Source organism: Mustela putorius, unplaced genomic scaffold, assembly GCF_011764305.1.
Source record: "Mustela putorius furo isolate JIRA1106 unplaced genomic scaffold, ASM1176430v1.1 tig00537227_pilon_pilon_pilon, whole genome shotgun sequence".
NCBI lineage: Eukaryota > Metazoa > Chordata > Mammalia > Carnivora > Mustelidae > Mustela > Mustela putorius.
In genome coordinates this window covers 7,776,300-7,799,311 of record NW_025422368.1, presented here as the reverse complement: position 1 = coordinate 7,799,311, position 23,012 = coordinate 7,776,300, and the positions used below count along the sequence as shown (strand labels likewise).

At 58.1% G+C, this 23,012-nt stretch overlaps 1 protein-coding gene across 3 annotated transcripts; it reads right to left on the bottom strand.

The window, feature by feature from the left end:
- Nucleotides 1–199: 199 nt before the first annotated feature.
- On the bottom strand, nt 200–21,743 carry RAPGEF3 (Rap guanine nucleotide exchange factor 3). Of its 3 annotated transcripts, none has more exons than XM_045072860.1 (28): nt 21,399–21,743; nt 20,712–21,059; nt 14,948–15,001; nt 14,756–14,862; nt 14,480–14,601; nt 14,156–14,324; nt 13,521–13,605; nt 13,126–13,186; nt 12,941–13,017; nt 12,617–12,763; nt 11,990–12,102; nt 11,625–11,713; nt 11,247–11,325; nt 10,888–11,038; nt 10,720–10,802; nt 9,857–9,896; nt 7,299–7,380; nt 6,852–6,998; nt 4,815–4,912; nt 4,243–4,368; nt 3,968–4,149; nt 3,621–3,711; nt 3,480–3,530; nt 2,494–2,581; nt 2,085–2,149; nt 1,636–1,690; nt 1,433–1,504; nt 200–622 (listed from the first exon to the last, which is right to left on the bottom strand). In XM_045072860.1, exons 2-28 carry the CDS (start codon nt 20,802–20,804, stop codon nt 504–506), a joined length of 2,646 nt encoding a protein of 881 aa, XP_044928795.1. In that variant the 5' UTR covers nt 20,805–21,059; nt 21,399–21,743; the 3' UTR covers nt 200–503. The 3 variants fall into 3 exon arrangements, with proteins under 3 accessions (XP_044928795.1, XP_004765662.1, XP_044928796.1); XM_004765605.3 differs by having other exon boundaries at nt 20,712–20,924; XM_045072861.1 differs by lacking the exons at nt 14,948–15,001; nt 20,712–21,059; nt 21,399–21,743 and having other exon boundaries at nt 14,156–14,301; nt 14,756–14,858.
- Between the last annotated feature and the right edge of the window lie 1,269 nt (nt 21,744–23,012).

Genomic DNA, 23,012 nt, shown 5'->3' with positions numbered 1-23,012 from the left:
TGCCACACCCGACTGTTTATCTCCTGTTCCTGAGCTCTGGGAAGACCAGCAGGGGCCCTCCTCCCTCACCCCTCCCCGGGCCACACCGGCCCTGCCCCCGCCTGCACACCCGCCACACAGATGGGACCTGCTCCCTCTGTCCACCATGAAAACAAAGCGCCTGGAGATGGCCTGAGGACAAAGCCACAGACGCACAGAATCTGGGAAAAACGTGGTGTGGAGAGCTTTCTATTGAACCGAGTTCCAGCGCCTGCTCCGCTCTCCTGCCCGCTCCAGGGCCTCTCTGCCCCCCATTCCTTAGCCTTGGGCCCCGGCTCATTCCACTCCGAGGTCCTCCTTGGCCGTCTGTCATCACAGGGGACAGCCGCCTCCATGCCGCCCACTCCAGGGCCGTGAGTCCACTCGGGAGAGCCCTGCCCAGCTGCCGCCGGCCTGTGGGCCTCCTGGCCCCGGGCGGGCCCTGGCTTTCCTGACGGGAAGTGCCTGCTCCAGCCCCAGCTGCCTCACGGCTCCAGCTCCCGGGAGAGGCGGGACAGTTCCCGCTGGTTGTCGATGACCTTCAGCTGCTGGACATAAGCCCAGGGGCTGGCCGGACTGCGGGTGCTCAGGGACTGCTCGGAGCCTGCCAGAGAGGTAGGAGGGAGAGTGGTCAGGGGAGGACAGCCACAGCTTTGTAGGGCCCATGACTGCCCACCCCACCCCTACCCACCACCCCCGCAAAAGGGAGCAGATGAGCCTTGCCACCCTCCGCCCCCCACCCTGCCAGTTCCCACAGCCCAGCTAGTGGCCAGTCTGCCCTCCAGTCTGGAGCAGAGATCGTGTGGGGAAGGGCTCAGACTCCGAAACACAGGTCCCCATGATTTCATACTGCATAACGCCCCTTTCACTGAATTCAAAAGCAATGGCAACTGAAGAATTCTGTGGTCATCATAAATATATGAAGCATTTTAAAAGCTCTAGGTGTATGTGTGTCTGTCCATATAAATTTAGCTGTGTCACTGTATTATGGCGGCCCCCAAGGACGGAGGAGTACGCAGGGAGAGGGAGCTATCGTCAGTGTGCTCACGCTTGGCATGGGTCCAGCAGTGTTCGTTGTATGATCCCAATAGATACATACGTAAAATAAAGGGCCAACAATGACAGCTCTGGATAAACCGTGGACTCTGATTAATCCCACTTCACACGACTGAAGGCCAATTAAAAAAAATCAGGTCTGGGGTAAGCGGACCCCTGGTCTGGGGCCCAGCTCTATCACTCTACCCCAGCCTTCTACAGGTGACTTCAGGGCTCAAGCCTGTTTGCGTGTCGTTAAGTTGGGAGAAGGTTCCAGCTTTCTCAGAGCGGTGGGGTGAAGAGTTCACAGCATCCTACACGCCAGCTGAGAAACGCCAGCCGAGGCTGCCCTGGCAGCACCCAGCCTTGCCCCACTTACACGTGGACATCCTCGCCACCTGGCTGTCCTCATGGAGGTGGGATACGCGGCTTCTGAGTGGCGACAGTGGCACTGGGCGGGGCGAGAAGCAGGAGTCAGGGAGACAGGGCCCAACCAGAGCCTGGAGGGGCAGAGGTGGGGGTGGGGGTGGGGGGTAGGAATGTGGATTCCAGAGGGGTGGGGGCAGGGGACCAGCCCCTCACCGTTGCTGTGGCTTCGGCAGTGTTGCAACATCCGCACGGCTCTGGCCATCATTCTCTGTAGGCAAAGGACACAAGACCAGGCCTGAGGGGCAGGACCCTGGCATGGCCTGTGGGGCAGCTGCAAACCAAGACCCCTTTGAGTGGGGGTGTTCCTAGGGACTAGATGGGGCTGTATCTGCTCTGCCCTGACCCTAACCCTAACTGTCAGGTGACCAGGCAGTGGGAGAAAGAACAGAGATCAGGGAGGGCTTCGGGCTCTGTTTGCTGGGTGAGGTCATTAAGGCTGTCTTCCCCAGCACGCAAGGGAGTGAATAGGTTAAAAGACTCTGTATCTTTGTACTATTAATAACGGCTTTAGGTCAGCTCTCACCCCCCCCCACTCCCTTCCAAGGACACAGCCATATCTCAAACCCACTCTAGGGGCAGATGCCCACTCTCCTTGAACTCACCATCTTTTCAAAGTTGATGAGATTCTCTACCAGTGTGTGGTTTCCTTCATGGATGAAGGTCATGTCTGCAGAGAGATGGGTTTTGCTTCAAGATCCCCAAAGTCTTCCCCCCTCCTACAGCCCAGGAAAGGTGACAGGCCAATCATGGGAGCCTTGGGCCTGTCCCAGCCCCACACTGCCCTCTTCCTCTGACCCCTCGGAGCAATTTCCTTGTCTCTCTCAGGCCTCGTATCAGAGGCCATCTGATGTCACCAGCACTTGTCTCAACACTGCTTCTAGCCTGAGAACTCCTGATTTATCTGTGTCCCCCGAGGCGAGCACCCCAAGGGTCAGGTGGACATACAGACAGACGCAGACAGACGCGGTAACGGATGGGTGGAGGTGAGAAGGTAAGCACTGGTCCAATTACCTTTGAGAAGAAGAGGCATGAAGGGGATGATGGGAGGGGAGAGCTTGGTGAGGGCCAAGCGATAGACTCGGTGGTTCCACGAAGGGTCCTGAGAGGGGAGAAGCCTCTGTGAGGGAGGGACCTGACCCCCACGCACCATGACACAAGCAAACACCACCAGCTCGGAGCTCAGCTTCCTCTGGGCCCCAGGTCTCCCCGAGGCGGGCTCCGCAGCAGGCAGGAGGGAACCTGAAGCACCGCCGGTCATCTGTGTGTGAGGCTTCAGGGTCTTGGCCCCCCAAACACGCTTCCGGGGCCCAGGGGTTTCATGGAAAACCCTCTCTCTCTCTCTCTGTCTCTGTCCCTCCTCTTGTTTTGTCTCTGTCTGACCCTCTCTAGTGGGTAAATTCCTCTGAATCTCTTGAGACCGCAAGGTACATTTTTTTCTCGAGAGCTCATAGCCAGGCTGATAAAAACCCTTTGTGCAAGCTCTCTTGAACACTCCCAAGACCTCTTAACCGTCAACAATTCCTGGCAGGGGGGTGGGAAGGGCAGCCAGCTCCTCAGCTCTTCCCTTGTCTCTGGCCTCCTCTAGCATCTCCTGAGGAGCCACTGACAGATTCTGGCCCACCATGGGTCTGGTGCCAGGACCTGCTTCCTGGGCCTGGGGCAGGTCAGCAGGAGACCCCGTGTTCCCCGGATGTTCCCCTGGCGCTTCGGAGCCCGAGGCCAGACACCAAATGTGTCCTGTCCTGGTCCTCACACAGGACCTCACGGCCACAGCCAAGGTTCTCCCACCCCTGCCACACGGGATACAATATGCTCTGTGCCCCCCTCTTTCTGCTAACACTTCATGCCGCAGCTAGCTCCCCAAACACACAGCCCAGAAGGAACCCGACTCTGGCCCAGGGCTGGGAACTCTGGAAGTGGCCAGGGAAAGGTAGAGGGACTGCTGGGAAGCCCAGAATCAGGGTTTCTGGAAAGAGGAGCCAAGGCCCAGCACTCACCAGCAACCTCTCGAGGGCCGAGTACAGCTTCCGGACTTTGTGCGGCAGCCGCTGTAGAGGAGAGGCAGATGGAGCTCTCACTGCTCCTAGCCCCAACCCACACTCCAAGGCTGGGCACGGGGTCCTCCAGATCACACCTACCTCCCAGGTGTGGGCCAGGCGGCTGATGGCCGAGTTGCTGAGGCCAAACATGACGGCAAAGAAGGAATTGAGATTCTTTTGCTCCTTGAGGCTATGGGTAGAAGATCCAGAGAATCTCAGGGGAAACAGCCACGCCCACAGAGTTCCTACCCAGACAACAGCAGGCCTAGGGCCCAGGATCAGGCCCGGCCTCTGCCTCTGTGGGGCCTGGGGCCAAACGGGGTGGGGAGGCAAAGACTCTAGGAGACCCAGGGAAGCAAGGAAATGGCAGATTAGGCAATTGGGGACAGAGACGCCTCAGGACTCAGCCACACACACACACCCCCTTCCAGCCCACAGACACTCACTGGGCGGCCAGCTTGATGAACTTCCTGAGCAGCTGGGCCCGCAGGCCCGGCACAGGGCAGAGACACAGCTCCGTGGCCACCCAATACTGGAGCTCATTGAAGCGGCGCATGAAACGCTCCAGGTTGGCCGTGGTGACGTCCCGCAGGTGCTGGGGGCCCAGCACGTAGTGGATCAGCTCTACCTGGGGAGGAGAGAGCAGGAGAGATGAGCCCACACAAGGTGGGGCGCCCCTGCCAGCCGGCTACACGCCTCCCCTCAGCTCTGCTCCATGCACCTGGTGGATACTGTTGAAGAGGCTCCAGTCGTGGTCTGTCAGCTGGCCTGCCAGGTCCTTGGCACTCACCAGGTCCAGCCCTTCCGCAGAGCCCATAGTAGGCCCCAGCTGCTCGGGGTGTGGGGTCTGTGGGTGCAAGAGAGCTCAGGAGGGGAATCCAGGGGACAGATGCGGGGTAGGAGGAGAGAGTTTGAGGCAGAGACTCCGTGCCTATGGCCAAAGGGATGTCGGGGAGGTGATGGGTGCTACCAGGAGTAGGCCTCTGAAGGATAAAGCTTCCCAAGGAGTCGTCTATCCTCCTGCCAGCTCCCCAATGCTGAGACCCCCCTAAGGAGGGCTCCTATCTCCTGGGGAATCTCCAGTGGGAGGAGGTCTTCTTTCTCCTTGAGAGCTCTCAACCAGCAGTCTCCCTTCCCCAGCTTCTGGAACCTTCCATCAGCTGAGGCCCACTCCTTCCATTTCATCCTTAAGACCCAGCAGCAGTCAAAGCCAGGGCTTCGTCTCCCCTCTTTGTGACCCTCCCCTGCCACTCCCAAAACCCAGCTCCTCCCTGGCCCCCTGCCTGTTCCTACCAGCTCGTGCACTTCCTGTGGGTTGACAACAAAGAGCCGCTCATTGAGCCCCAGGGATGTGGCCACACCACGGGCCTCTGGCTGCAGGCCAATGGCATCTGCAAAGAAAGCAGAGGCTGGGCTGGGGGTTGGGGAAGTCGTGGACAAAAAGGGAGGCCAGGGAGCCACCAAAGGCAGGGTCAGGGCCCCAGTCGGGAGGCTGGGAGGACCCTTCTCCCAGTGGCCGGGCTAGAGTCCTGGGCAGGTGCTCTTGCCCACAACATCCACACTGCCCAGGTTGTGGACAGGTCAGCACACCAAGGAAGACAAGAAAGGATTGTCAGTGACACAGGCAATATTCAGGCAACACTGAAGTCTCCGAGAGTTTCCTCTGTTGTCACATGGAGACAGCAAGACCAACCCTGACAACTCACAGGTCCAACAAGTTAATTTATGTAAGCAGTGGCAATAACTAGATGAGGCAGGTAGTGGCCTTTGAAAAGTGGAAAGTGCCTCACACGGGCCTTACTTAGTGTTGATTTTCGTCAGCAACTACTAAACGAGCCCGTGTTCTTAGTCATGTGGGAATCCCCACTCTCTAGGCCGGTAGCCCCCAAAGTAAGACCATCATGTGTCCAAAAAATATCAATTCTTCTCCTTATATTTATTTTTCTCATCTGTTTTGCAATTTTACTTTGTGGGTAGCTTCAGAATTATATAGTGTTAGTATGGGAGTATATGTATAGGACTTCTGAACAAATACACAGATAACAGTGGGTTTGTAGTAAAAATAGCATTTACTGACATGGGAGGGGATCTAAACGATCTGAAGGAAGGTCAGTGCTCTGAACAGTCCCTGTCACATAGTAGGGTCTCTGGTTCCGGGGCAGCTGCAACTCTCTGAGTCGCCACCAGGGGGAGGTGCTTCCCAGAGCAGAACACAGGTGCTCGGGACTTGATCCCGAAGCCCCACTTCCTGAAGGGGGAGAAGGGTTTGCTTTTCTGGCCTCTGCTCCTTGCCATTATTCCCTGGATGCCCCTAATTCTTGTCTACTCTAGGCTCCAACTGTCAGGCCCGGGCTGTGTCCTTCACAGAGACTGAAGAGAGGTTTCTGATGGCCCAAGGTCCCTGAAGGGATGTCTAAGTAATTTTCATGCTTCCATGTTCCAAGCACTAACTTTGTGCCAGCCCCGGGCTAAGTGTTTTCTTAATGTGACCTCGTTTAATGGCCACAGCCGTCCCGTGTGATGGGTACAGTTTTAGAGCTCATGGGACAGGTGAGGAATCAGAGGCTCAGAGAGGTTAAGCATTCTGTTCAGATCAGGATCACACAGTTCGTCGGTAGTGGGTCCTGGGGTCCCAACCCAGGCCCAGGGGTTTTGTGGATGCTCTTAACCACCAAGCTTCTCTGTCTCACCTGCCACGCTGCCTCCAGCTCCTAACACATTGCTGCCCGTAGCTGCCTCTCAAGTATGTGCGCCAACTGACAAAATGAATGAAGAATATCTAAATTCAAAAGCCAGACACTCTCATTGACTCGGGGAAATTGCCTCATCCCCTTGAGCTTCAGTTTCCTTGAAAGAAAATAGGATGAAAGTACCTATCTCATAAAGTGGTTATTAAAATTCCATGAATATATGAGGACGATAATAATAAAATTAATGTACGAAGTGCTGGGCCAGCCACCGTTCTAAACCCTAAAATAGATAGGCTCATTCAGTCCTCACAGTTCCTCTGTGAAGTCGGCACTCCTATCAGCCCCATTTTACAGATGCTGAAAAGAGCACAGAAAGATCAAGAAGAACCCTGCCCAAGGACACACAGACAGGGAGCTAAAGGGCTGGACTCAACTGCAGACAGCCGGCCACAAGCTCATGCTCTCAAGCATGACACACAAAGCACTTTGGAGACACAATAAACCGCCCTTAAATGCTAACCATCACTAACAATGATGAAGGCGATCAAAATGATGATCTTAATTCAAGGGCGGGAATCTGGGCATGCACGGACGGAGGGGCCCCTCCCTCAGGGCCATCCCACCCAGAGACACAACTCACCACCTGCAGAGTTGACCTTCACCAGCACCTGCCCCTTGGTCCAGCCATCCTCCTGGGCCAATGCTGCCATCACCTCTCTCACGGAGGCCGTCACAGGCAGCTTCAGGGTCAGCACAGAGTGGTCCGGTCGGCAAATGTCATAGGGGACTAGAAAGGAAGACCGGGCTGAGGTGGAGGAAGAGGCTTCTTGGTCCCCCCAGCCAGAAGTGAGCGTGCGCAGATGCAGCAGTGGGAGGGTCCCAAAGAGGCAGGATGGGTGGTGAGGGGAAGCCTGGGTGGATATGCTGCCGGGGCGGGGGGGGGCGGGGGTTGTCCTGACTTGGGGGGGCACACCCTGTCTAGCAGCCTGGAACAGAGATCCTGAGGAGTACAGTGTACCCTCCTCAGCCAGGCATACTAAGGTCAAGGATGACGGCAGCAGGGTGCAGGCTGGCAGGGACCACCAACCTTTGTCCCCAGCTCGAATGGCACAGTTCCTGCTGGGGAGGGGCTGGTCCTGGCCGGGGAGCCAAACAGGCATGTTCCTGGTCTGAGAGGGAGAGAAAGTAAGCCCTGGGGCACAGGGGGCACAGGGGAGAACAGGTAGAGCAGAGGCTTCTGTCCCCGGGAGCGTGAGACCTGCACAGGGCACACACCAGCGGCAGGCTCTGCTTGCTGCGTGGACCTGAGCTGGGTAAGCATGAGGCACCAAGACTCCCCGAGGAGAGACAAGTCAGTGCTCCTGTGCCTGCGTGTCACTCCTTTTGCCAAATGGGCCCTGAGTGGTCCTAATATGAGCACAACTCAGCCCTTGGCCCTGGTTTTCTCTTCCTCTTGCTCCTCTGGCTACTGTTTGCTAGCTGGCTGTTTGCTGCGTGCCAGGCTAAGGACAGGATTATTCTAAGTATCTAAATAGTCACAATAGCCCTTTAACAAAAATATTCATATTATTCCCATTTTATATGTGATAGAAATGAGGCTCAGAGAGATTAGTAACGGGCCCAAGGCCACACAGCTGCTTAGTAGCAGGCCAGAATCCTAACCTGCTCCTCCCCACACGCTACCGCCCCATCAGGCCCCACAGCCCTTCTTCATGCGGTCCCAGCACAGGGCAAGGAGTGGAGGCCTCCACCACACAGTGCCTTCACCCACCCGACTGTTCCTCTCACTCCTGTACCGACTCTTCCCCTCCCAGCTCTGAATGGGGCCAATCCTCCGAGCTCAGACCCTGACCCACGGGTCTTCTCTATATTTCATGTCTCAGAGCTCTCCCCAGAGTTCCACACAGTCTCACACCACCTGCATGGGGAGGTTGCAGCCTCTAGCATCACCCTCTCTTCCAAGCACCTCCTGGATCCTTCCATATCTGTGCTCCATCCCCCCAGACGCTCTCATCCTGCCTCCCAACCTTTCTCCAGCCCCTGACGACCCCCCCAGTCTGGTTTCCCTAAAGCTTATCATCTTGTTCTGGGGGTTCCTCTGAGCCCCTCCTCCCAGCCCAGGCCAACCCTCAGATCCACCTGCTCAGTTGCCTCCCTCTTCAGTGGCCGGACTATTCTCCTCCATCAGCCCTTGGGTGCCTCCTACCCCTCCCCCCACAGCCCCCAACACCCCCCACCCATCTACCTGACCAGAGCCAGATCAAGCTTCCTAATGTAGCTTCAAGGCCATCACTGTCTGCTGGATAAATCAGCAGCTCTTTAGCTGACCTACTCAAAACACACACTTGACCTTGTCAACCCATGGTTCCCACACCTCCAAGGCATGACACTGTTCAGAGGACAAGGACCAAACCCCTCAGCATGGCCTCCTCTGGTGGCTCCCTCTCACACTCTCTCCTGCAGGGTCCCGAACAGGTGGATTTCCCTCCCGATCGAACCGGACTGTGGGCCCCTTCTGCCTTGACCCTCCTGCCCTGTAGCTCTCAGCTCCTGTGGTCACACTCCCTGATTCTGACCCCGAGTCAGCCTGCCTCTTCTCCATCTTCAGAGACTCCTGCCTTTGCCGTTAGGCATCACGACACTGTCCAGCTGCTCCGTCCCTCGCCTGTCTGTGATGTGAGCCCCACATGGCCGGGGGTGTCTCTCCCCCACTTCTGCAGCAACAGCACCTAGCAGAGGGCCTGTGAGGGCAATTCCACACTAGTTCCTGAGCACCCGCCATGAGCCAGAGTGCCTGGGAGCCCTGGGGAAGCAGAGGTCTGGGCCCCTCACTCTCGAAGCCAGCACTCCAGCTTGGACAGGCACTAACAGATGATAAAGAAGTACCCCACATGGTGCTAAGGCTTTGAGGGGAATCACAGAAGACACCTTGGCAGGGGAGAGGGTGCGGTGCTCTAGATAAGGAGATGGGGGAGCCTCTCTGAGAACCCAACACTTTCGCTGAGATCATAAAGATAAGGATCTAGGTGGGCCAAGAGCCAGAGATAGAAATTTCCAGGCCCTGAGGTAGAAACAAACTTTGCCTATAGAAGAGAAGGAGCCTGTGAGAGTCTGGGGGCACGGGGCACACAGGCCACTGGGCACAGAGAGCCTGGTGTTTATTTTCCCAGGGCAACACTCCCTATAACCAACCCCATCCTACCTTTCCAGCCCTTTCTCCTACTATTCCCCAAGAAATCTCGGCTCCAGCCACACGTCCTCATCCCCCTTTGCTCCCTGTGGTCCCCTGCCGGGGATGGCACTGGCCACCTCTGACTCCCAAGAACCCTCACGCTTCAATGGCTGCCTTCAGGCACCATCCCGCCATCCCCAGAACTGCTAACTGGTTCTATGAACGCGGACTACCTCCCAAATGCAACAGAAACCCCTTGGGGTGAGGTAGGGGTGGAGGGGTGACCCTAGACCTCTGTGTCTCCCCAGGCCTAGTGGGGAGTTCCTGTTCTGTGAACACCTATCCCAGCCCCAGGGGTGTGCCTGTGCATGGGGATCCTTTGCAGGCTGAGCCCCTGGGGTGGGGCTGAAGGAGGGGCAGAGGGAAGAAGCTGGGGCCAGACAGAGGTGAGAGGAGCTGGTCCATGCAGACACCTTCATCTGAGGAGATGCATTCCCACAGCCATTTTCCAACCTGCGGAGCAAGTGAGAAGGGCATTGAGATGAGGCGAGGGACGGAGCAACCGCAACGGGCCCCTGTGGGCGAGACAGGAGGGTAGGGGCAAGGAGTGGGGGAAGGGGGCCTGGCCCTGGATTCCCTCTGCCCTAAGCAGAGGCTCAGAGCTTTGCAGACTTGCTAAGTTTCAGCCAGAGGGGGCAAAGCCAGGGCTCAAAACTCAGCCCCCCCCTGCTGGGATTTTCGCAGGCCAGCATCAGAAGGAAAGAGAGTTCCAGGAAGCGCCATGCCCCAGGGGTCAGTCTGGGACCAGGACCTCACCTGGTCCTACGGGAATGTCTGGGAAGGCCAAGAGAAGCTTTAGGAAATGCATCGGATGGGGCCGGCAGGACCGGGCACTGAGGATGCTCTGGGGTAAGTACGTGCAGAATGGAGGAAGTGGGAATGGCAGGTGCGCTCAGGAGAAGGGGCGAGGGAGAAGGCACAGGCAGGGCATAAGGGTGAACAGCCAGCGACTGGTAAGAAGGGCTGACTGTAATAAGGAGTCAAACGAGCAGTCCCAGCCGGCTCTCCCAGGGCTCACGGCACCTGCAGGTGCTGCTGAGCTAAGGCATGGGAACACGCCATCCTCAGTAGATGGGCGCTGTCCCGGTGTTAGGGACGAGAGCCTGAAACCCTGAGAGGGGGACCATGCCTAGAACAGCAGAGCCACAGGCAGTGCAGCCTGGATGGCAAGCAGCGTGTTTGTGTCAGTGTCCAGCATCAGCGTGGGGTTCTCCATCCCCCATGCACCACCCGCCACACATGTGGAAAGTTAACTTAGAGCCTGAGCATCCATCACCTGTGGTGTCGCCGCCTCTCCGGCCACTGCTCCCGCAGCAGGAGGCAAAGCCGCGTGTCTCTGCTCACCAGGTCTGAGAGTTTCTGGGAAGAGCCAAGATGCATTGGCTCAGAGGTAGTCTCACCTCCCCCTGGCTGCCCAGTCTGGCCCTGCCTCACCCCCAGGTACCTGGAGAAAGCTGGTGGCCACCGGGTCCGCGTGGAGCATGGGGCCATAGAGGGCCATCCACTGGCTGACCAGTCGCAGGATCTGCTGCCTCTTGTTACAGATGTAGGTGCTGTTCTCCTGCTCGCTGCCCCCTGAGGGCTCCGCGTGGAAGGTGGGTGCCAGTCAAGGGAACCACAACGGCCGGCCAGGCCACCCACCACAGCTCAGGCAAAGGACCGGCAAGGACGCCCGGGGCCTGCGGACAAGCCGGCCTCGGCACCAGCCTGGTCCTTCGGAGAGCTCAGCTCAGCCCTGCGGGGAGAGACCCCTTCTCCCTGTTCTGCACAACCTCCTTATCCCCCCTGGAGCTGGAAGGATATTGGTGAAGAAGGGCAGCACAGAGCTGGGCACTGGGCATGAAGACGCTGTAGGTCAGGAGGAAGTCACTGAGGAAGGTCTCTGTAGGGCAGGAACAGGGGAACAAGAGGAACCTCAGAGATCAAGTCTGCCGAGCACAGATATAGACAGAACGAGGGTTCCCTTCTCCTAGTCCCACAGCGGGCAGTGTCCCAGGGCCCAGCCCCTGTCACGGCACTCCCCACCCAAGCCAAGAGCACAGGAACAAGGACTTCCTGCCAACCGGCCAAATGGGCCAACTCAGCACTCACTAACATCACACTCAGGGTGCCTGGCCCTCTCCCAGACTACGATGACCATCTGATGAGTCACACAGTAGATGGGGCATCTCTTGCCCCTACCTGTTGGGTCATGAGTGCTGGAATCAGGTCGCATGGCCTCCAACAGTAGTTCTAGGATCTTCTCTGGGGTGCCAGACATCACAGTATACCTAGCAGAAACAGCCAATCCATAGCACTTCCCACATTTGGACAGACATCAAGAATCATATCGCCCTTCCCTATCCACCAGCTCGGCCCCACCTTGGGGTTTAAGGGAAAGCTGGCTCTGGGGGTGCATCTGATCCCCAGATGCCCCGCCCCTTCCACCCCGGGGAGGCCAGCGAGCAGGGGTAAGACATGGGGGAAGGGAGTAAAGCCTGGAAAATGGAAGGAGAGAAGGTGGGCAAGAGAGAAGGTGTGCAGAAGGAGTGTGGCAGGTGTGTTACCGGTTCCTGCCTGGGGTTGGAGGGCGAGAAGGACCAGCTCCCTGAGAGGCTCTCTCCAGGACCAACACCACTTTGCCATGTTCTTCTAGCCTCATGGTCTTCGCCTCCACATCCTGGAGAACAAGCCACACCCAGTGCTCAGTACACACGGCAGGTCCTTTCCCCTGTTCCAGGACATCTCCCTGGGCCCCACAAGGTCATTCAGCCCTTCTCCCACCCCATTCAATGCCCATGGCCTTGGATCTTCCCTACTCCCAGTCCTGCCCATCATGCAGCCTGAGCCACCTCTTCCACACTTCCCTCCCCCACCTCCTTCTGTGGCTCCCACTCTCCATTACGCTGCCTCCCCTCATGCCCTAGTCTCCCACCCCTCTGTGCCCTGCCACCCCTCTGTAGCCACCCACCACCACGGTCTCCCACACTGAGCTGGGGTTCTCCGGTTTCACTGAGCCTCCTCAGCGTGCTATGGACCTCTCCCATGCACCAGCCATCACCTCTAAGCTTCTCCAGCTCCTACCTCTCCATGCTCCTTATAGGCCTTCTCTGGTCCCTGCCCCTTACCCCCTACCACTTCTCCAGAGGAGGTCCTTGCCATGTCCCCTGCCCTGACACCCCCAGTAACGGCACCTTGATGATACGGTTGAAGTCCTGCTTGTCCACGCGGAGAAAATGACAGTTGTCTTCTCTCAGGATGATGGTGGCTGCCCGGGGTGCATCATTGACCAGTGCCAGCTGTCCAAAGTCATCTCCCTCGTGCAGTGTGGTCACCAGCCCCTGCAGCCAGCACCACCCCCCCAACCCTTGTCAGAGCAGATCCATGGTGGGAGAACCCCTGGGCAGGAGGAGACCTGGGAGATTGGCAATCTTGGGTCCATTCAAGGTCTTACCTCGAGGGCTAGGGCCAGGGAAGTGGATACCACCAAGGAGGCTGGAGAGAGAGGGAGAACTCACCTTGCCATGGGTCACCACATTGACCGATCCTTTCCAGATAATGTACCACGAGGTGCCCTTGTCTCCCTGGCTGAACACTGAGAGAAGAACCCATTAGACACACCTGGAGTCACCCTCCTCTTCTCTATGGCCTCTGCCACGTCCAGACCCCTGGTGCCCAGTGTCCTGCACCCCTTCTGACTTACACACAGTCCCCGCTTTGCTGTGTGGTTCAAAGAGAAGAACTGCTGCTAATTCCCGCTTTACCTGTGAGGCAGGGAGAGGAGGGTCAGTGGGGCGAGTCCGGGGTAAGAAGGGCCAGGTTAGCGGGAAGGTTAGGTTCAAGGACACAAGCGCCTGGGGGCAGAGATAGGGCTAGCTCAGGTGCCCGGGATTCAGCAGGAGACAACGCAAGGGAAGGAAACAAGCCAGGAGGGGCAGAGGGATTTTTGGACAAGGATGTTGGGAGCCAGAAATTTGATGGACATTTCCAAGCCAGTGGACGAAGGGGAGGGAAGCACCTGCTGGCCCAGCTGTAGGGGCCACAGGGGTTTGCAGGGAGAGGAGGTCCTGGGGGAAGGGTGGAGGCAGGCAGACTGACCGAGTTTGAGAGGTGGGCCACAGCCTTGATGTGCAGGAGCTCCTCAAAGATGAGGTCCAGCTCCTCGTCTGTGCGCTGACCCGGGCTGCAGGCACAGGATGGTAGAGAAGCAAACAATGGACTGCGGGCCTCAGGGTATGGGAGCCGCTCAGCCCACCACGCTCGGGCCCGGGGCCAGCTGGCCGCAGCGGTGGTGGTGACCGGACCAGGCTGGCCACTACTGCATGTGCACCACGTGCTGTACAAGGGGCAAGTGCTTCGCACGTGTCAATCCCACCTGCCCTCGGGACGACCCTGTGATGTGGGCGCAGCGCTCCTCCTTTGACAGAAGAGGAAGCCGGCATGGAGCCGTCCAAGGCTACCCAGAAAGTCGCTGGCAGAAATGGAACCTGAACCAGGACCTGCCTGCCCACCCCCGCCCAGCCACCACCGCCCCTGAGCGCACCTGCTCCTTATAGACCCCATGCCTCCCACCCCAGCTACAAAGGAAGAAACAGGTTCAGAGGTGGAGAAGGGGGGGCTCCAGGTCACACAGTAAGAGGAAAGGGAGCCTCTCAGAGATGAAATGGAGAGACTAGAGAGTCTTAGAGCCATGCGAGGCCAGGGGGGTGCAGGCGGCAGGGCACCCGACTCACGGCTTGCGGAGTGCCACAGTGAGCAGGGCGTCAGGCCCCCGCTGGGACAGCAGGGCTACGGCCTCCACCAGCTCCTCCTCCAGCTCCCGGACACCTGCGGTCTCTGGCTCCGGCCCGGGGAAACGGTAGAATTGGGTATCTCGGTCCTGGAAGGTCCAGTCGTGTTTCACTGCAGGGCAGAGGCCCAGGTGTGAGGGAGGCAACAAACTGAGGCCGTGTGGGTACGAGGCCCGTACAGTAAGGCCCGCTGAGGCTCTGCCCCCAGATGCCTGCCCCCCCAGGACTGCCCGGCCCGGGGGCCCCCCACCCTGGGTTCAGGCTCACCATGGTAAAGGGCACCTTCATCCAGCAGCACCTGGCAGATTCCCACAGCTTGGCTCCGGGATTGGACCCCAAGGCCCAGGGCCAAAATGCCATCCACCAGCTCCCGGCCGGAGCAGCATTGCCTATGAGAGGTAAGAGGACAGGAAGAGGAAGAATGAAAAGGCAGGAGGGAACTAGGCTGGCAACAGGGTGAGCCCCAGAGGCCTGAAACAGAGCAACAGGGAGAGACACGAGGGGGGGTGGTGCGGCAAGGAGGCAGCCCAGGCCTCCACTCACCGATAGAGCCGAAGGTGGTACTTCCGGTCTCGGATAAGGGTCGGGCAGGTGGCGAGGAGATGTCGATGCAGCTGCTTCCCAGCCCTGAGCACCCGCTCCGCGGACGCCTAGGACGGGGAGGGCCACAGCTGGCTTAGGCCCTGAAGCCCTGGCTTGCTGTCCCCTCCCAGCTCCACCCCCTGCGGCTGGTACCTGCTCCAGGCTCACACTGAAATCCAGGGACTCCTCACTGTCGGTGAGTGGCGTCTAAGGGCAGGGGGGAAGGTCTGCACGTCAATGCCAGCTCGTGGACCTCAGCCCTCCCCATTTCTCTCGCACCCCTTGCACCGTCCCCAGCTCCAAACACATGCACCTTAGCTACTCAGCCACCCCCGTCCACCAGGCATCCACCTCTCCCCACCCTACAACCAGACCCTTGTCTTCCTTCTCGACACGAGCACTGCACCCCAAGAGATGTGATCCCTGTTCTGCTTAAGCAGGGCCCAGGTGTGCCCAGGCTCCCAGGTGAACCACACCCGTGTAGGGGACATTGCTGAGAGAGAGTGTGAGGATGGGAGGGAAGAAAGGCCCATGACAGGTCAGGAAGTGAGCATCTTTGCTCCTAGCCTGGGGTCACACAAGCCTAATCCCGGGTCAGGGTTCGTCCCCAGCCTCGAGACCTGGGGACTCCTGGGTCCAAATCCCTGCTCCTCCATGTACTAGCAGTGTGACCCTAAATATATGGCTTAACTTCTCCCTGCCTCAGTTTCCTTGTCTATAAAACCTATGAAACACTCATAATAGCAATACAGAGGCTCTGGGCAGGGTTCTGTGAGTTAGTGTGGGTTGAATGTTTGAAGCCCAGCTTCGCACAGGGCTGTACGTACATGTTGGCTATTATTACTCATCTGTGAAGCAGAGGGCGGGCTGCTTGCTGGGAAGGCCCTGTGCTCTCTGAGATGCGGCTGCTAGCCCATAACCCTGCAAGAGGGAGGAAGCCTTGGCAGCGCCTCACCAGCTCTGGAAGATGGGATTTATGTAGAAACACTGGTTAACAAGGCTTCCATGCCCTTGGTATCACCTGAGCCATCATCCAGGAACCCAGGGCCCATAGGTCCCGGGATGTGGGCTACAACAGCCCCTTACAGCCCTTCTTTCTCTGTCAAAGGGAAAACTGGAATTTGTAGACATCTCTGGACAGGATTCCTGACCCTCCATGGGCCCTCCCAAAGGCAGAGTACTTTACAGTTTACAAAGCACGTCTTGCTTCATGATTTCTTCTGATCCTACACAGAAGAGGACCAGACAGAAAGTAGGCGGAGCAGGGATGATCTGTCCTCTCTGACTTAGGAAGTCGGGGTGAAGAGCCGGTGTAACTCTGTCACTCAAGTATCTGACTACTTAGCCAGACAGCCGTGCATAAGCTCCAAAGTGCTTACATTTTTGGTCTCACCCCACCCACCGCACCTGCCTGGCTCCTTCCCCTTCCCCTCTTCCCCCTTCTCACCAGCTCTGTCTCCTGCCTTCCCAGATGCCCTCAGGACCCTGAAAAGGACCTGGCTGGGGAGCTGGGGAGCAAGCAGGCCCAGGGCCAGAACCCCCCGGCCTGGTCTTGGCATCTTCCCACTGTGTGCCATGCAGAGGCCCGAGGTCTGGCATGCACAGGCGCCTGGCCTGGGGCTGGGCGGAAGTCGCTAGGTGTCCCTAGGGTATCCCTGCCCGGGTCATGGGGCCCAGCCTGGTGCCAGACACAGAGCCTTGGAGACTTAGCAACAGGAAATGAGGAGGAGGAGGAGGAGGAGGAGTCGGGGAAGGAGGAAGGGCAGGAATGCTACCAAGCCACCCCCCTGTGTCGGAACAAACAGTGCCGAGTGCTAATGACTTGTTGTTGTTCAAGTCAAAATGCCCAGGTGGCCCTGTCCCTGCCCCAGCTCTCCTCTGTGCCCTCGATCCAGGCTCCAGCCTGTGCTCCCTTCCTGGTATTATTCTGACCCTGGAGGGCACATTAGTAAGGGACGTGCCTGCTCCTGTGGGGCCAGGCAGGGCACACCCCAGATCCCAGATCCCCAGGCCTTGTTGAAGCCATTTCCGGCCCAGCCCCAGGGAATAAGCACCAGGGTCAGGGGAAGGGGGCTCTGGCCCATCAGAGCTGAGGAAGGTTCCTGAAGACCTCCCTCTCAGTCTGCCAAGGACAACAAGAGCCCAGAGAGATGAGGTGATGGACCCAGAGTTTCATAGCTGCTCAGAAATTCAAGAGCTTACTGAACAGCCCATGCTGAGCCTGGAAGGAGGTGTCTGTCTCCTGCCTCGCAGCTGGGGAGGAGGAGGCTCAGAGGTGACACAACCTGACTTGAGAGTTGGTGAAGAGGGGCTCCGGGATTCACGCTAGCCTGTCTGGTTCCAAAGCACAGGTCCTCAGCCCCTCCACACCACCTCCACACCACCATCTCCCAGGCACCTCCACGGCCTGGGGAACGGATAAATTCGGCCCTCAGGAATGTTCCATGGGCAAGTAAGTTTAGAAAACCTTGTGTTAAACGAAGTTGCCTGGGTTTGTTATCATAGTCCCTCTTGGTCCCTATCCTGTGCCTGTGCTCTGGACGGGGTGGGGTAGCGGCGGTACTATTCAGGAAATACGATTAAGTCTAGGGGCTCCCAATTTAGACGCCCAGGTCGAATCTCGGTTCCCTAGTACCAGCCAGTTGTGTGACCTTGGCTGCTTACTAAACTCTGTGGGCTTCGGGTTCCTCATCTGTAAGTCGAGTTTGTGATAGTAGTACCCATCTTATAAGGGAATTATGAGGGTCAAATGAGTTAATAACATAAAACACTCGAAGTGATGCTTGGCTTGTGGTAACTGCTTAGTAAATGTTAAGTAACTTGATTAAACCATTATTTTACGATGAGTGCCTATTACCCGGACACAATGCAAAACATATTGTGTACCTTGGCCGACCCTGTCCCTGATATGATAACCCTGAGTGTCACCATAGGGGTTCTCAGTTGGAAAGAAGTGGCTGATCTGGGTAGGGGTGAAGGCCCTTGCCCACGGCATACCCTCCTGCCCAGACAGGAGGGACTTCGGGTAGAAGAGGAGCTTCTGGGCACCAGCACAAGCCAGCTCCACCCTCCCTCCCTGTCACTTGGTGTCAGTGCCACACTGGAGAGGCCTGCGCTGAGCCAGAGAGCTCGTGGAGACCTGTCAGACCAGTTCCCTTAGGCCATGGCTAAGGTCTCAGGCCAAGCCTATGTGTGTTGGGACAGGGAGAGGATGCAAGGGGAGGGGTGATGCTTCGGGGGTCAGTGTTATCATCTGTAGCCGAAGAAAGCACGCCATGAACTCGGCCGTCGTAGCCAGACCACCCGGGACAGAAGCCTCACTTTGCCTCTTAGCAGAGACGAAAGTCCGAGCCTCCTGGATTTGTCACTTAGCCACCCCGTGCCTCTGTTTTCTCATCTATAAAATGAGATGATGACATTAGTATCTGTCTCGCAGGGCTATTGTCAGATTATTTGATATGATAAGGGAAAGCTCTTATAATAGTGCCTGGGACCCGGACACCTGGGTGGCTCAGTCGGTGAAGCATCTATCTTCGGCTCAGGTCATGATCCCAAAGATCCTGGAATCAAGCCCCACATCGGGCTCCTGCTCAGCAGGGAGATGGCTTCTCCCTCTGCCTCTCCCCCTGGCTTGTGCTTCCTCTCTCTCTCAAACAAATAAATAAGATTTTTTTTTAATTTTTTTTTTTTAAATAAGATCTTTAAAAAAAAAAATAGTGCCCGGGATCTAAGTATTAAACAACTATTAGCTACTACCATTGTTTGGACAGGTTGGATGAAAGCATGTTTTCGGAGTTAGAGAACAGAGCCACCTCCCCCAAAACAACCACTCAAAAGGAAGCATCCCAGGCTTCTCTGAGCTTGTGAGACCCACCAGATGTATCCTGACCTTGCCCCTGCCTCTAGATAAATTGATCCTTCTCTGGCTCCCAGACATCGGACAAGATCTCCTCTCCCTCTCCAGGGTTCCAAAGAAGATGTCCTTCCATCCCATTCCAGGGTCGCTTTTGCTATGGTTGGTAAGTCTGTTCTCTATCTAACCTCAGGCCGTCCTGCTGTAACTTGCTTTCATTTTCTCTTGTCCTGATTTTGTCACAACACAAAGTGCTCTCTTCAGGCCTCAGGAGGTTGATGGGTTTCCCCCCTGGTTTTCTAAGAGGCTGTCACAGCCTGAATGACTGCCAGCACTGTCCTCCTAGCCTCCACTCCTTTAAAACATCCACCCTTTACCCGCGGTGCGCAGCCCCTGGTTCCCTCAGGTGAGCCCCTCCTAGGCCAAATGCATCATCCATAGGTGAGAGGTGTGGCTTCTTAAACACAGCGGCAGTGGGCTGAGACCACCATCCCCCCCATTGCCCAGAGGCAGTCATCAGGAGAGGGTGTAGCCCTTGCCCCTAGCCCTAAAAATCTAAGTTCCCTTTAATCACTCATTCCCACCTACCCCACACACACCGGGCAGTGAGGGGTGGGGGCTGTGTTTCAGTGACTTTCATCCCATTTCTACTCCAGCAACCCTCACACCACCCTTCTGGTCTCCCCACACACCCCAGTTCTTCAATTCTGGGGGCTGGGAGAGTCAGGAGACAGCCTGTGACCTCTTCCATTTCCCCTGCCCTCCCATTCCCCCTCCCGAGTCTTTGAGTCCCCAGGGATCCTCCAGTGACCTCACTGTCCCCGGCACCTGCCCTTTCCCCCACTCCCCATCTTGCCTCTACTAGCTGGGAAGGGGACAGGAAATGCACAAGTAATTATAGCCTGAGAAGGAAGGAGGGAGGGTTCTAGCCCTCAGGCTCCAAGCCTTAGCTACCGCCAGAGACCTGGAGGGGTGGGGAGGCGGCTTAGCCCAGAAGGGGCCGCTCCCCTCTGGAGCCCCAGCTTGACCCGGACCCAGGCCCAAGAGACAACTGATCAGGAAGACCCAGGGAGGGAGGGAGGGTTGGGGGAGAGCTAGGGACTGGCACCTAGATTATCCTCTCAATTCCGATTTGGGGGAGGAGGTCCCATCACCTTGGCAGAGCTCATTTTGTCTCACTCAGCCTCATATTTTGATAAGGAGGAAAAGAGGTAGAAGGTGGTAGTCATCCTACTCAAAGGGACTTGCTGATAAAAGACATAGGTGACAAGCTCTCCCGATTCTGTCACCTGCTCCTGCTTTCCCCCTACCCCTTCGCCCAGGTTACCCTCCTGGCACCCCACACCCCCCACCAAAGCTGTCCTGTGGCCCACACAATAGACACACGCGAAATCTCAGGGGAAGGAACTCTGGGGACTCTGGGTGGTCGGAGAGAGCTGGAGAGAGCTTCTCTGCTGATCTGAATCCCGACGCCCACCCTGCGCCCCACAGCTCTGCCCACTCCTGCCCTCTCCTTCATTCTCACAGCTCCAGGAGACTCTTTGGCAAAGGCAGACTCCGGCTCCCGTCTCCAAACTTCACCAAAGCCTCCCTTGAGACCCCCAGAGACAGATGCCAGGCAATGTTCACATGACCACTTCACCCCAAGATCCAGCAGAATTGGCGCAGTTCGGCGGCTTGCCATAGGAGAATGTTGCCGCGGTGAGAGAGCCAGAAGAGCAACGAAGCTTACCTAACCCTGCACCTTGACCTGCCCCCATCTCCCACGCGCCTCCTACCACCACCTGAAGAACACACGAGCTGCCTAACTCGGGATGCACAGAAGTGACAGGTCGATGACAAATCCCCTTCCCCCACGCCAGCAGGGGCAGGGGTGAGTACCACTCGCACGCAGACACGCATGGGGCGGCTGTGTACGCCACCCACAAGCACAGCAGCCCAGCTGCTCTCTGCACTGTGCAGCCCAGCAGCGGCCCCTCCACCCCCAGTGGCGTACTCTTTCTCGAAGTCCAGGCCCTCCGGTCCCACCGCCTGGCCCTAGCTCGGCAGCTGATAGGCACTCACCCAGCGGAGCCCCTGGATGCGGCTGGGACGCTGGTGCTCCAGCAGCAGCTGGTAAGAACAGCTTCGGGGCCGGTGCACCCTCTTCAGCACCATGTTGAACAGGGTCCCCTCCGGCACCACGTCCGGGAGGCCTCCCACCTGTGCCGCTCCTAGAGAGGGGGTGTCGTCCACAGCCAGGCCCACCTGCCAGCGGCTCTCACCTGGCCAGCCCACCTGTGACGCAGGGAGGAAGGCAGAGAGCCATGGGGCTGGGGCTGGGACCGGGGCAGCTGGACCAGGGCGCAATTGCCCCAGGCAGAACCACTTCCTTTGAGTCCTCTGGACTGGTCAGGCGGAGGTGCTGCAACCCTGCCAGGAGCCGGGGGAGGGACAGGAAGACCTTCACTGGGGCCTGCCGGTCTGGCGCGCTTCGGGGTCTCCAGCTGGCGGCCGGAGATCAGGCCTTTCTTCCCTGTCTCCTTTGGACTTCTGCCCCACCCCGCAGCCCATAGCCCTGAAGGGATCTCCGCCACCTCCCAGCATGAGGCTACGGACTCACTGGATCCCCCAGAAACACAGCTCTAGCTCAAACCCTTCTCCCCTTTTCCTTCACCCCTGGCCAGCCCTCTCTCTCCTGCCCAAACACCCCACGCACCCTGTCAGCTTCCTCTTCTGTTCCTCCCCACCCTGACCCCCCACCTTACCCACCTTCATGTTCCTGCTCAAGCTCGCACAGCCCTGCGGGCTCTAGCGAAAGGTTGGGGCGGGGGGAGACCCTCAGCGAGACCCCGATTGCTCCTAGAAGGGTGTGGGCTGGAAGCCCCAGGAGAAGTGACCAGGGTAATTCCTAGCTGGACCCGCCGCCAGGGCAACGGGCGGGGTGGAGAAGCTCCTTTTAGGTGCGTAGAGGGCAGGGGGCGTGGGGGGGAGCCCCCCCCCTGCAGCAAGGAGTCCCAAACTTCCACCTCCGTCCCAGACAAATGAGCCAGCTGGCACCGGGCACTGAAGCGAGGCTGCAGCTGGCACTGGTCCGGGCGGGAGCTGTCACACCCCCCTGCGCTCCCCGCCCCCTTCCCCTCCCTGGGACCGCCTGAGAGGGCGGAGAGGAGGCGCCGGGCCGGACGGTGGGGGAGGGTGTAGGGAAGGGGGCGGGCATGGGCCGGGGGTGGAGTCGGGACTCGGGGGTAGTAGGGCGGGGGCCAGCTTGAGACCCGAGAAACCCCAGGGGGCAGGAGCGGCCCCGGCTTGTGTGCCAGGGCCGCCGCGGCCACGGTGTCGGGGTACGGGTTGTGAGTGGCGGCACCGGCCGCCACGTGGCCAGGAGGAGAAATGCAAACAAGGAAACCGGGGTGAAGGGGGAGGGGGGTGAGTCATTGCGGCCCCACCCGGGAGGGAAATCCGGGCTGGGGCCGCTTCCCGGCCGGGGGCGTCCTGCCTCCTGTTTCGGTTCAGGGTCTCGAACAGCTCGGGGGAGGGACTGGGCTGCTTTCCCGTGGGGAATCCCGCTGCCGAGCCTCCCCTCCCCAAGACACACACACGCACACACACGCACGGACGCGGGTGGGGAAATTGAGGCCGGAGAAGAAGAGCTGCTCTCCAGGAGGGATGGAGGCCGGAGTTGTGGCGGAGCTGTGGAAAAGAGGGGGTTTTCGAGAACCACGCCCGCAGCCCGCTCCCCGCTCCCCGGCTGCCGGGCGGCTGGAGGCTGAGCCTCGGGATTCCAGAGTCCTCTGCAGGCTCTGGACCAAAGGCCCGTCGCCTTCCTGGGCTTCAGTGTCCACCACCGCGCAGATGGCCCAGAGCCGCCCTCTTCGCCCCACTCCAGCTTCGGAGAAGGAGGGGAGACAGTGGCCCCTCACCGCGACACCCGAAGCGCCCAGTAATTGGTCAGGACACGGATGAGGGTTTTGAAGGGAGTCGCACACCCCGCCCCCAGCCTCCTAGGACTCGGGTTTTTGGCCCAGTCGCTGTCCCTTGCATTTTGCTGCTGTGCCTGCCTGAATTGGGGACTAGCCATACCTCCTGTTTGAAGCCCTGAGCCCTCATCTCCCACCCGCGATTATTTTTCGAAGACAGTTTAAAATGGTGATTAAAATCTCAATTTTAATATGTATTTTAAAATCCACCCAGGAACTTATGAAAATGAAAGTTTTATCCTCCCCGCTCCCCCCAATTCAGATTCCGTTCTATTGGCATGAAGTGGAAAATCTGTATTTTGAGCAAATATCCCAAGGTTGTCTGCTGGGTTCACATTTTCAGAAATGATGGTGTTTTTCAGGGGAGAGGGGGAGCCTGAGAATAAATTTTGCTCCACACCGAAAC